Below are 12,550 nucleotides of genomic sequence, written 5' to 3'. Positions count from 1 at the left end.
GTAACAATTGTTTGTTTCCACGCTCTTCATATCCTGTGAATATAAAGAACAAAGAGGGGACTTTCTCAAAGTACAAAGAAAAGACAATTAGTACCACATTCACCCTATTCTACGTCAGTGTCTTTGTCTTCAGCGGCTTTAAAATTGCTACAGCTTTTTCACACCCAGTAAAATGTCTAACGTTGATTTTTAGTAACAAAAAAAAAAAGAATTTCAAATTACCCAATGCAAATTTTCCTCAAGTAATGAAATTTTTGTACCGCACACCGGAATCTTAAGGGCCCCGAGCTACGTGGTCTTGGGTAAGAGAAATACGGGGCAGTAATTTAATCACAGGCTGCAGGAGGCCATTCGGGACCTTCCCCACCGAGAAACTGCCCGGGTTTTGTAAACCGAGGGGCGACGGCTCCGGCAAACGGGCCGGGTGCTGGGGACGACCCGCAGCGCCTCAGGGCTGCCGGCGGCGGGCCGTCACCCAACGGTCGCCGAGGAACGGCGCATGCGCCGGCGGGGCGGGACCCGCGCGGCGGCGCCGGCTCCGGGGGCGGGGCGAGTCGAGCCGCCGTGCGCTCGATCGATGACTCGGAAGTGCGACTAGCGCTGCTTGGCCGCTGCCAGTCCAGAGCCATCGACTGCCGGAGCGCTTCCCCCCCTCGCTGCCCCGGAGCTCGCGTCGCTGTCGGGGGAAGGAGGATGGTGAGGGGCGGCTGGGCTGGGCCGGGCCGGGCCGGGCCGGGGCTGGGCACCCTCGCGGCCCCTGCTCGGGCCGCTGAGCCAGCGCGGGGGGGACGGGGAGAGTGAGAAGGAGGGAGCGGGGCCGTGAGTAAGCAGTTCCCGGGCCATGCGGGGCCGGGCTCGGGCCTGGGCCTCGCTGCCGGGGCCCGGGGCTGCCCGGCGGAGGGGAGGCCGCGCTCCCCTCGGCGGGGCCCGAGGTGGGAGGGCGGCCCGGCAGAGAGGGGGGGTCACGGCTGCCCCCGTAATGAACGCGGCCAGAACTTCATTTAGGAGTGCTCTTTCTGCCTCGTTAGTTGAGTATGTATGTTAGTTAGTATGACTCGTTAGTTATACTGATGGATTTTACTTTGTTCTTCCTAGTTTCGCAACCAGTATGACAACGATGTCACAGTTTGGAGCCCGCAGGTAAAGATCTTAAAAGCTTGCTAACTGGCTTTTTACTTGCTTTTTGTTTTTCCTTTGCTCCTGCAGCAGCAGTGTCACGATGGCCTAGGTTGTGTCCAGGCGCCTAAAGTTTGCTGCAGTCTGATGCCTTCCTCTGCAGGTGCTGGGTTTCTGGAAAGCCAGCAGCACATCATCCTCTGGTGTTTGAACCCCAGTGCTGCTGAGGTGGGCCCTGGTACCTTGCAGTCCTTCAGGCAGTTGTTTTCTGAATGTACCTTTGAGGTACAAAATAGATGCTATCAACACTGGGGGTTGGACTAGATGATCTTTAAAGGTCCCTTCCAACCCAAAACATCCTGTGATTCTATGAATTGTTGACAGACCTATAATAAAAAGTTGGTAAGGAAGGTATGAAAAAGCATGAAACTGAGCTTAAATCTCCCCAATATTATGCTGCTGCTTGGTCATTCTCCATCTTGCTCACTAGCTAATATTGGAAAGAAACTATTTAGTTTACAGTTGAGAACAACTTTGGGTTTTTATTAAGAGCTTTACTGTATTCAAATTGTTCAGAACAAAATCAAATTATTCAAAGTTAGTATTTAGTGCTTAAGTGAGAATATGCTGGCTTCTTCAACTATGGCATAACAGCAACTATTTCTCTTTTTGCGCACACAGTTTTTACTACCTTGTTAGCACCTATTTGAATGACTGTACCCATATGGTAATCCAAGATACTGATTTTTGAAGTATGAATTCACAGATCTTAATTTTCTAAACTGAAATGGTCACAAACATCCATGTTGAATAAATTCCATGTATAAAGTTTATAACATTGAGAGCTAGAATATGTAAGTGGTTAAATGTCATATCAATTTGTAAGATAGTTTACATTGTGCTTCAGTTATTAAGTCCGTAGAGCTGTGTGTTCCTAGTTCCTTGTGTTGTGGAATGTTAGGGAAGCTTCACGCTATCCCTGTACTTAAGATTATGCTGAGATTTGCACTTGAATTTGAAATTTTGCTACCTCGGAACCAGTTTCACCTTGTGTATTTTTAATAAAAACATACATTGTGTGATCTAAAATGTACACGGATTGTGTTGACTTCAAAACAAATATTCTAGAATTTAAAAAGCAAGTGTCAGTTCAGGTGTTTAATATTGCCTCTTCTCTCGGTATGGACTTTTTAAGATAGGACACTTATGGAAGATCAGAGTCTTGAAAACTGGCTTGTTTCTAGAACTAGCAAAACTAAAGATTTATTTTAAATGCAAATAGCAAATTGTATTAGTTTAAAGTTAATATATCATTAATTTGTAGGTTTGTATTACTACTGAAAATCTTCATCGTGTAGTAGTATTGTTTAAAAGATACATTTTCAATGTACATTGTAACAGAGCAAGTTTCATAATTTCCACCCTATATCAAGACAACCTTGAATATTTGAATGTTCTTTACTAAATACCAGGATAGCTGTAGATGGCTTTGAATTGTTTTCATCCTCCTTCTGCAGCAGATTCTGTATCAGGAACTTTAATTTTCAATTTTTTAATCTATCTGTTACTTTAAAAATTACTTTTAAAACTCTGACATTCTCTTGAGACTTTTAGTAGCTATTGTAAAGTCATCAATGACACTAATTTCTATTTTTGCTTTTATTTTAATAGTGTTGATTTCTCTTATAAAAAAGACATTTAAAATTGCTACTGTGCCTCAGTTACTGCTCCATACGTTCCTGTAGGTGAGGCAGTGATACGATACCGTAATGATTCTTGGCATTGTTAGTACAGGGGCAAAGAGTAATCATATTATATCAGGGGATGTTTTCAAATATCGTTGTAAAGAAAAGGAAATACGAGATTAAAGGCTAGAAGGGGTTTCACACTTTTACAGCCTTTCAAGTCATTCGTGAATGTTCATAAATACATGTTGGACAGGTCGCAGTGATTCCATACTGCTCTTGGGCAGCAGATATCCTATGTTACTGAAATTCCATTTATAACTTAGCGGGTGAAATGGAGCATTAGGGTATTTTAAGCATCTAGTGGACATCTAGACAAATAAAATCAAAAACCCTTTACCAAAAAAAAGTAATGAAGTTTTACAAACATTGGAACGAATAGAAGGTGATTTCCTGTAAATTATCTCCAATACATTCCACTCTAACAGCTACTAGATGCCTCCTGTGACAACTGGTAGGAGGCAACTGTGTGCTGCAGTTATTAATTCTAGCACTTGCACAGTAGCAACAAATGTGCTGACTATTTGCCGTAGCCTGGCCAACTAGACTGCAGAAAATTAGCTACTTTGCCCTCAGTGATTGCAGTAAAAGGATGTTGTCTCACTTTCCTGCAAAGCTCCTGGCTGCCTTTGCAGAACTTGGGACTGAATTGTCTTTGAGACCTCTACTCCTCTTTCAGACTTCACTGCTGTTGACTAATAACTTGTTCAGAAGTTATTGGGGAATGGATGGTGAGACACAACAATTGCGTAAGACTCATTTCTTCGGGAAACTCGATTAAAAGTTAAGCGTCCAACTTCAGTTGGAAGTTCCATCTTTGAATCACATTGGGTCAAATAGTGATTCCTCTGAAGACAATGACAAAAGTCTTGCAATTCTCATAATGTTAGGATTATTCGCCTTTTCTTTTTAGCTTTCCTGTTTCTTTGTATGCGGTAGTGAGTGGCTCCAAGATGGCCAGATTTATGTGGGTTATTGGTGAGGTGTTTGCAAAAGATAATTGAGGAAGTCTATTGGTTGTATGTTTAAACTGTGTTATGTAGTCCGTGTACCTGTTGCAGTGAGGGAGTCAAATGCCTGAAAATCAAGAACCACTGAAAATTGATACAGAGGATTAATTTTAGAATTATTACCTTTGATTTTATTCTGTAGGGACGAATTCATCAAATAGAATATGCCATGGAAGCTGTGAAACAAGGCTCAGCTACTGTGGGGCTGAAATCGAAAACGCATGCTGTTCTGGTTGCTCTAAAGGTAACTTCAAAACGGTGCTCTTGGGACAGTAATGTTAGTAAAAAAGTTTTGGTTTGGCAGATTAGTTTTGCGCAGTCTAACCTTCTATGTATGATGTAAATGCAATCACAGTTTCCTGTTGCTTGAATACCAGTGTAGAACTTTAAATATTTTCAGTACCTATGCAAAGCAGATTTTCACAAAATGGTGAGGGAAATGAATGAAAGATTTTTTCCCCTTAAAAGATGTGTTCCTCTTTTTTTTTTTTTTTTTTTTTTAAATTAGTTATTAAGTAGTTAAATTATTTATTTTCCCAAAGCTTGAGTGAGTGTCTCGTCTTTCTTTCTGACAGTCTCCTACTGAAGTGGAATTAGGTTTTTCTTGTCTTCTGTTGCAAGCTTATAAATTTTTAAATTGTTTTTATTGTTTCATGATCATATTCAGTTCTTGCTATAAATGTTAGCAGATTTCTCCACAGTGCTTGGCCAACAGTTCAGTCTGCCACATAACTTTCTCCTTTTATGCATAGAGAGCACAGTCCGAGCTGGCAGCTCATCAGAAAAAAATCCTGTACGTTGACAACCATATTGGAATCTCAATTGCTGGACTTACTGCTGATGCAAGACTCTTGTGGTGAGTATCTCGGTTGTTGACATACATACACAGTTCTGCAATAATGAGGGAAAGTTCAGTTGTAGGCTATTGCAAATTAAATTTTATGGTCAGCTAAGGATCAGTCTTGAGTTACTGCTCTGTTGTACTATGCCAAAGACCTCAGCGTGAAATTCTGGCAGATTTTTCACTAGTTGGCAGAAATCTCATTTGTTTGGCCTAGAGTTTTGCTCTTTGGTTTTGTTACTACTAAGACAGTCCTGTCTGGCTTCCTCAGCGTGATGGGGTTTCCAAGCAGTCTGAGAAAGTGCATCACTTATTTCCCTCTAGCAGCTGCTTCTGTGGACGCACATTGAAGAAAGTTATTAAAACATAACACTGCTATATGTCTGGGCTTCAGAGGGGCTTGCTTTTTACCTGCTGGCCACGTGGTTTCATCACATGAGGTAAATGTACAGGAAAGGAAGGGTGTTCCTCAGTTTGATAGGAAATTTTAATTGCTGTAATGTTACAAAGAAATGTTACCATTTAACCGTGGCTTTTTTCCAGATGATCTGTCTGTTGCCTCCATGAACTTCTACCTTCTTTGCATTTGTATGGTTGAAATACTATAATACTTTTTCAAACCTGTGGTCAACTTTCTAAATAACAATTATAGGTCATGATAAAATGACATTATGTAATGCCTTTGACCCTTTTTCTCAACAAGCAGAGCTGAAACAAAAATATACTTACCACAACAGACAAGTATTGAGGCAAAAACTCATTGTGACTTTCATCTGTGCATTGTTTTGATTATTTTTTTTTCTTTTCTCTCTTTTTTTTTTTTTTCTTCCCCTCCTAGCAATTTCATGCGTCAGGAGTGTCTGGATTCTAGATTTGTGTTTGATAGACCTCTTCCAGTTTCTCGCCTAGTGTCACTAATTGGAAGCAGTATCCTTTTGTTTTTACACTTGGAACACTTCTATAGCTTTTTACTTGTTCATAAAGTATATCACAGCTTAAAAGTTGTATTAAATTGAAAAAGTTAATTTGAAGTTACTCTTGCTTTTTTCACATGACTTGTGCATTCTTTCAGAGAATATCCCATGATATGCACGGAACTGGTAGAGAAGCAATGAAGGGCTATGTAACATTTAAGATAGCACTGTTTTTCTCTTACGCAGCCCCATGCCTTTGGAGGTGGGGGAGGAAAGATCATTGCACTGTTCAAAATATGATCGTTTACTGCATTGCAGCTGCTCACTCAGATATTTGTTTTGTCTCTGCATGGAACACAGCAGAGGCCTTGTATTCTGTCAGGTGCCTAGAAAAAGTTCAAAGAAATAAGAAATGAAATGAGGCTTTGCAGCATTAGGTGAACTGTTTATATTACTTGGTTGAATGCACCACCCAGTTATTTCGGGAGAGCTAATTGTTGAATTTTCTTTTGGTGAAAAAGAAGTTGGTATTGCAAATAAGTTGCGAGATCCGTTTCTTTTGAACATAACCTTTGCTCCTGCAAAAGGGTTTGCAAAGCCTATGTAATGATTTTGGTGCATCTCTGCTTGGCTTAGGAAAATATTTTGGGTAATTAACATGTTATTTTGAGATTGTTTCCTTAGTTTACTTAAGAAACCCAGATACCAACGCAGCGTTATGGCAGAAGACCATACGGTGTAGGACTGCTCATTGCAGGTTATGATGTAAGTAAGCTGTACTAGTTAATGTTGATCTAAAAGAAAATGTGCTTTATGCAATTTTATACAACAAATAGATGTTAAGAGGGGAAGATGGAAGAGGCAGACTCATCAAAATTCTCTGAATAAGGAGGTAATGTTCTGTATCTTACCCTAAAACATAACTTTTAAAAATGGTAATTAATAGCTAATCCTACCTACACTATTAAGGTGTACATTTGCAAAAATGTAAAACTACTTATTTTAAGGTGCAAAATGAGATACTGAAAAAATTTAGGTGTGTTTGTGTTTTAAGAGATCAAAATGTTGATCCCACGATGACAGCAATTATTTTACTATTGATTATGGAGCTTTACAAACTATTATTTTAAATACTTTTTATAAAAAATGGATGTGGAAATCATCACTGGCCTCTCTCTTACTTGTTTAGCAACAGCAGTTTGCTTAATGCAGCACACACAGAGTCTCTGCCCTCAAGATTTTTGACATGAGGAAAGCTGAAAGAAACTATTGTCTTGCCTGAAATCTTGCATGGCATGGTCAAGTCTACAGCAAGTTTTTACTTTTCTGCAGATAAGACAGAATGCTTGTAAAATATCTACCGCAAGCTGTGAAGTAGGAAGCGTATGTAAGCACAGTGCAGTTTATGGAAGAGAGACAGAAACATTTTTGGTGTCAGCTATCCTGCCCACATAAAAGCTGCATTTTAATGAACAAAGTGTAGAGAAAGTTTCTTCGGGGTTTTTTTGTAGATTATTGCCTTTTTTTTTTTTTTTTTACAGTAGCTTTTAAGGAATTGTCTTAAGAACAGTAATATGATAACCAATATAAAAAATATATATGTAGTGCATACCTATAAGCTATGGGATGTACCATGAAGCAGGACTGTTTTAGAAAAAATCACATGTTCCAGCAGCAGACTTGGTATGAATTTATACATTTGTTTTATGTTCTGTGGGTTTTTTTCCTCTCTTTGTAGGATATGGGTCCTCACATCTTCCAGACCTGTCCCTCTGCAAACTATTTTGACTGCAAAGCAATGTCCATTGGTGCTCGTTCACAGTCAGCGCGAACTTATTTGGAGAGGCACATGGCTGAATTTACTGACTGTGAGTAATGAAGCCCTGTCTGCCTAATGGTGTTCATCAGTTATTCAATTGTGCAGTTTGTTTTCTGCTACTGTACTGTTCTTTTGCATTTAGTAAGATAGGAAGATAAATTTTGTGAGCCAAATTTCGCATAAGTGTCAATCTCCATGAAGACAAAATTGTAGAAAAAAGGTTACAAATCCTGTGCCTAACATCTGGATGTTTATTGCATATAATAATGAAAAGAGAAGTTGTGCTCAGAAAAGCAGAGGGGAAAAAGTGAAAGGCCTCTGCCCTGTTTAACCCAGGGAAAGAGCAGTTCTTTCCGTATCAGAGCAGAGGTAGTACGTCAGGGCGAGTAGGTGGTGCATTTAAAATGGTGGATTTATTTTTCTATGAAATGGTGATGAGGAGGCTACTGAATGGCTGCTTGGGGAAAAAACCAGTGTGATTATCACTGCACTGGAGGCAAGGCAGACACCAAAACCAGACACATTTGGGCACAAATGTAGGGAAGGGATGGTTTCCCGAGGTACACATTTATAACCAACTCTGTGATCAGTACCAGACATGCCTAAGGAGAGGAGTTCTGGGAAGCTGATTTTCTAGTTGTCAGCTGGGAATGGGGAGAAGAGGAAATGAGTGTCTAGAGATAATACCATACATTTTGTAAATGTCTTTCTGATTTCATTTTAAGGTAATCTAAATGAGCTAGTTAAACATGGACTGCGTGCCCTGAGAGAGACTCTTCCTGCTGAACAGGATCTGACCACCAAGGTAAACGCTAGGTTTTCTTAACAAGAAATTTTACTGCTACCGTCGCTAGAAATTACTGTGACAGAATACATGAGAAGTATGGCTGGCACGGGAATTTGGAAGCTGAATACGGGTTCATCTTCATTTCATGTCACTAGTTTATCTACAGTTTCTTTAATTACCTCAGATTTAATTTTCTTAACAAAAATTATACTTTCTCTAAATAAGACATTATTTCCCTGGTTGCTTCAGTCTAGTTTAAACTTTGATCAGTGTGTTAAGATATGTTACATACAACTAGAATCACAACTTCGTATCGTAAGCACCGTCAGTAATTCACCTGGGAGGTGAGGGAAGGTAACGCACAAACAGTTGATTGAGTATCTACCATCAAAAAGTTGCAGGAACTTCTGACAATGAATTGAGGAACTGCTGAATAAGAAAATGCTAAGCATTAGTTGATGCTCTGCTTGGGGCTAATCTGCCCTTTTCCATATATAGTTTTGGGGTTTTTTTTATTCTTAGCCTACCTTGGTTTTTAGAACTCTTAAAATAATGAAAATGCAAAATAAGATTAGAATATGTGGTTTTGAAAAATCATGTGTGTTTTTAAAAAGAAAGCAAAAAAAAAAAATTGAAAGAAATTGAAATCCTTGAAAAGTGCTTTTACTTACAAGGTTTGGAAACATAATAGCTTTTGTAGGGAGTAAATCTGCCTCCCTTTCCTTTTCTAGTATAATCTACCAAAGAGGGCGTTTCTCAAAATTTCCTTTTTTCCTTAAGTAGACACAAACAGCACAATGAGTCTCTTTATCATGAGAGGAAACTTTGATCTGTTCCACAGGCAAAAGCTGTAAAGCCACTGACTTATTCACAAAAAAATGCTTCTCACTTCTTTCAAAACTTTGCTTAACAGAATGTTTCCATTGGAATTGTTGGCAAAGACATGGAGTTTACCATCTATGATGATGACGACGTAGCACCATTCCTAGAAGGTCTTGAGGAAAGACCACAGAGAAAGGTAAGTGGTTTAGATAGAAATAAATAGGCTTTGTTGAAAGACAACATTTCGTGATATATGACCTATCGCATTTATGTTTACAACTCCTAACACACTCTACTGTTACTGTAGAGTTGTAGGAATGTGATTGTAAAATCTGAAGTTACTGCATGAAAACCATATAATCTTATCTGGAGACTAAGATGCTTATTAAATCAATTTGTTCTGAATTGGTGACGGGCCTTTCCAAAATTGTCTTATTTCCTCATCTATGATCAAGTCCTGGATTTCATTTTTTTGCAACAGAAGTGGCTACGTATGTTTCTCATGCCTGCCCCAAGATGCATCCTTAGTCTCCTAATCACCAGCTCTGTCCTGCTCCGTGCTTAATTTGGATAAGACTTCTTTCTAAGTTCTTTGCTGACGTGAGCTGCATTGATGCACTCATGAGACAAAGCTGATTTGTCAAGTGTTGTTTTCTGCCCTTTTATAATACATATTTTTTCTCTCTTTAAGCCTGCTCCACCTGCTGATGAACCTGCGGAAAAGGCAGAAGAGCCCATGGAACACTAGTTGGTGGATGAGTTCCTCTGTGTTAACGTATGTCTAATTATACAGGAACGTTTATCCGTTTGCTGGTAACTTTATCCTCACCTTATATGTGTTTTCTGTCGATACATTCTGAGGATTACTCTAAAAAAAAAAAAAAAAAAAAAAAAGAAGAAAGAAAAAAAGAAAAAGAAAGAAACCAACCCACCTATCCTTAAAAGGTAGACAGGAGGTCATAACTGGGTGTATTTTCTTTGACAAGAAAGGTGTAATCATTTTCTAAATAGTACATGATACTGTTTTTTAATGAAAAGCATACGGTCTTTAACTTGTAAGGACAAGTGGAAATAAATCACTTTCTTGGAATCCGTTGCAGGTTTGGCTTTTTTAATCTGAACAAACAACAATTCAAACACGTCTGTCATATCAAGGTGCCATCACGTGTTTGACCATTTGTCCGAGTGAGCATTTACTTACTGGATATAAATGTGCTGCTCTTGGAAGCTGTTGGACTGAGGGGACTTCAAAATGCCTACAAAACTACGAAACAGTTGTGGAACAAATAGGATGCAGCGTGTTTCCCCGCGTTGCCTTGTCCTTCTCTCCAATTCAATTTGGAAGGACGTTTCTGATTATGAGCATTTACCAAAAACATTGGAGGCTGAAGGATTGTGAAGCTGCCAACCACCTTCTGTTTTGGTTTTGGATTTTTTATTTTTTTGAGTTCTCCGCCTTGTTTTTTTGAGTTCTCTGCTTTAGTAAACCCCCAGCTCATGTGGAACCAGAATGAATCACTTTGGTTTCCTTAGAGCCATCAGCCGGCCGTGGGGTAGCGAAGGGCTTTTAGCTCACTGATGGCCTAAAGTGAAGCGACGAGGGAAGCATACAAAATTCCCGTTACAGGTCCCCTGGGCTCCGGAGTCTCTGCATTGCCGCTGGACAAACCGGGTCGCTGGGGTTTTGTCCCCGTGTTGGAGTGAGGGGTGCCCTGTGCCCCCTCAGATTGGCACGGGATCTAGGACAAACGGCGCCTGCCTTAGGAACGCCTGGCAAGGAAGCCCGGAGAGTGGGTGCAAAATGGGGATAACGCTGTATCTTTAGCAAAAAAAGTTTGGCATTATATTTTTTTTTTCTTTTCATTTTCTGTGTTGAAGCATCCTATTATAATTATTCTCACTAATGCATACATTGAAAAGGGTAAGAAACAAGTTTTTTTGGGGTGGACTCACATAGGGGCTTGATATCCTGTGCAATGTACTTTTTTTTTTTAAAAAAAAAAAAAAAAACACAAAACGAAAAAAACCCAAAACTTGCATTGTGTTATTATTAATTAATATAAAGCACGCTGCGGCTTTGAACAGGCTTTAAATACTGTGTTGAGTCCAGTTAAATACTTCAGTCCTGAAAATATTAACAAAATAATAGTGTCAGGGCTGAAAACATTAACACAGTAATAACGTCAGGGCTGTGTGTTTGGTTTTAAGCACTAGACGAAGCTGCTTTTAATTTTTTTTTTTATTCTATTATTTTTAAAAATTATTTTTCTCTTATTATTTTTCCCATGGTTTTTATTTTTCCCCTATTGATTTTTGTCTGGTTTTAACCCCATTTATTGTTTTACCTCCCCTTTTATTCCTCCCCACCACTTACTTTATTTTTTTTTTTTCCCCTGCTTATTCTCCCCTCACTTATTCCCCGCCCCCCGCATTTATTTTTCCCTCCTTTTTTGTTTGGTTTTTTTTTAATTATTATTATTATTTTGGTTTGTTTGGGGGTTTTTTGTTTTGTTTTTTTTTTCTATTATTATTTTTAGGGAGGGGATCCCGAGGATTTACTGATCCCCCCCCCCTTCCCAACCCCACTCGGCCTGCGCAAGGAAAACCCGCCTCCTCTCAGCGCTGACGTTGTCTCCCACGAGGCCATGACGTCAGAGGCGGAAGCCCCTCCCCCCGCCTCGTGGCGGTCCGGCCCCCGCCCGCACGGTAACGCGAAAGGGGCGGGGCCGCCGGCCGGCGGCCCCGCCCCTTTCGCGTTACCGTGCGGGCGAGAGGCGTGTCCCGCTAAGGCCGCCGTACTATCGATGTGGCCCGGGGAGGGCGCGGCTCCACGTCAGCCATCGCTGGAGCGGGATCGCCGCGGGCAGAGCTCCGCACCGGGCCCGACTCCACCGCCCCGTGCCGCCGGGTACGGAGCCCGGCGCTTGGGGAGCAGCTGTCTCGCCGGGGCTGGGTGGGAATAAGCGCAGGGCGGTGAGGGAAGGGAGGGGTCGCGGAGGTGCCGCCGCTCCGACGGGGCCCGCAGGCCCGAGGCCTCAGGGCCCTGCCGGCGAGCCCCCAGCGGCGCTAACGGGGGGCCACGGGCCTGCGGGGGCTTAGGACGGCCTTTGTGGCGCGGCCCGCCGGAGAGGTGCGGTGGTGGCCCGGTGTGGCGGGTCTGAATTCACTCAGGGGAATGGCAGGCGAAGGGTGGCGTCTGGGTGTCTTAATTTTCAACTCCTAGCTAAAAATGCCAGGCGTTTTGAGCAAAAAGTAGTCACCCGAGAAATGAAGACAGAAATCTACCCAAAATGGCTGTGAATTTGCTCGTTGCTTTTTTTTTTTTTTAATGACCGTTTTTACATTGTATATTTTAGGTCGTGCATCGATAAACCGATGCTTTCTCAGGGTTTTGTTTGTAAGGCGTCCCTTACAGTTCGTAAGGATGTATCTGGAGAGCAGGCGTGGCTTTTTGTCTTCCTGTGTTGTAGAAACTCTATAACTTTCAATTTCCTTG

General features: G+C 41.2%; 1 protein-coding gene across 2 annotated transcripts in view; it reads left to right on the top strand.

Annotated features, from left to right (window-relative positions):
• Positions 1 to 558: 558 nt before the first annotated feature.
• Positions 559 to 12,550, top strand: part of PSMA1 (proteasome 20S subunit alpha 1) — a 14,436-nt gene continuing 2,444 nt past the window's right edge. Inside the window, exons 1-10 of one of the 2 annotated variants that reach the window (XM_063331320.1) lie at positions 559 to 696; positions 1,096 to 1,140; positions 4,014 to 4,115; positions 4,624 to 4,727; positions 5,551 to 5,639; positions 6,321 to 6,391; positions 7,365 to 7,494; positions 8,171 to 8,250; positions 9,146 to 9,250; positions 9,746 to 9,829. In XM_063331320.1, coding sequence (XP_063187390.1) covers positions 694 to 696; positions 1,096 to 1,140; positions 4,014 to 4,115; positions 4,624 to 4,727; positions 5,551 to 5,639; positions 6,321 to 6,391; positions 7,365 to 7,494; positions 8,171 to 8,250; positions 9,146 to 9,250; positions 9,746 to 9,802 — 786 coding nt within the window. In that variant the 5' untranslated portion in view covers positions 559 to 693 and the 3' untranslated portion in view covers positions 9,803 to 9,829. Of the gene's footprint in view, positions 697 to 1,095; positions 1,141 to 4,013; positions 4,116 to 4,623; positions 4,728 to 5,550; positions 5,640 to 6,320; positions 6,392 to 7,364; positions 7,495 to 8,170; positions 8,251 to 9,145; positions 9,251 to 9,745; positions 9,987 to 12,550 lie in introns of those variants that run through there. The other variant, XM_063331319.1, reaches the window with a different exon arrangement.

Source organism: Chroicocephalus ridibundus, chromosome 4, assembly GCF_963924245.1.
Source record: "Chroicocephalus ridibundus chromosome 4, bChrRid1.1, whole genome shotgun sequence".
In the NCBI taxonomy this organism is placed as follows: Eukaryota; Metazoa; Chordata; class Aves; order Charadriiformes; family Laridae; genus Chroicocephalus; species Chroicocephalus ridibundus.
The sequence above is the reverse complement of the archived record's forward strand: the minus strand, read 5'-3'. Positions and strand labels throughout refer to the sequence as shown.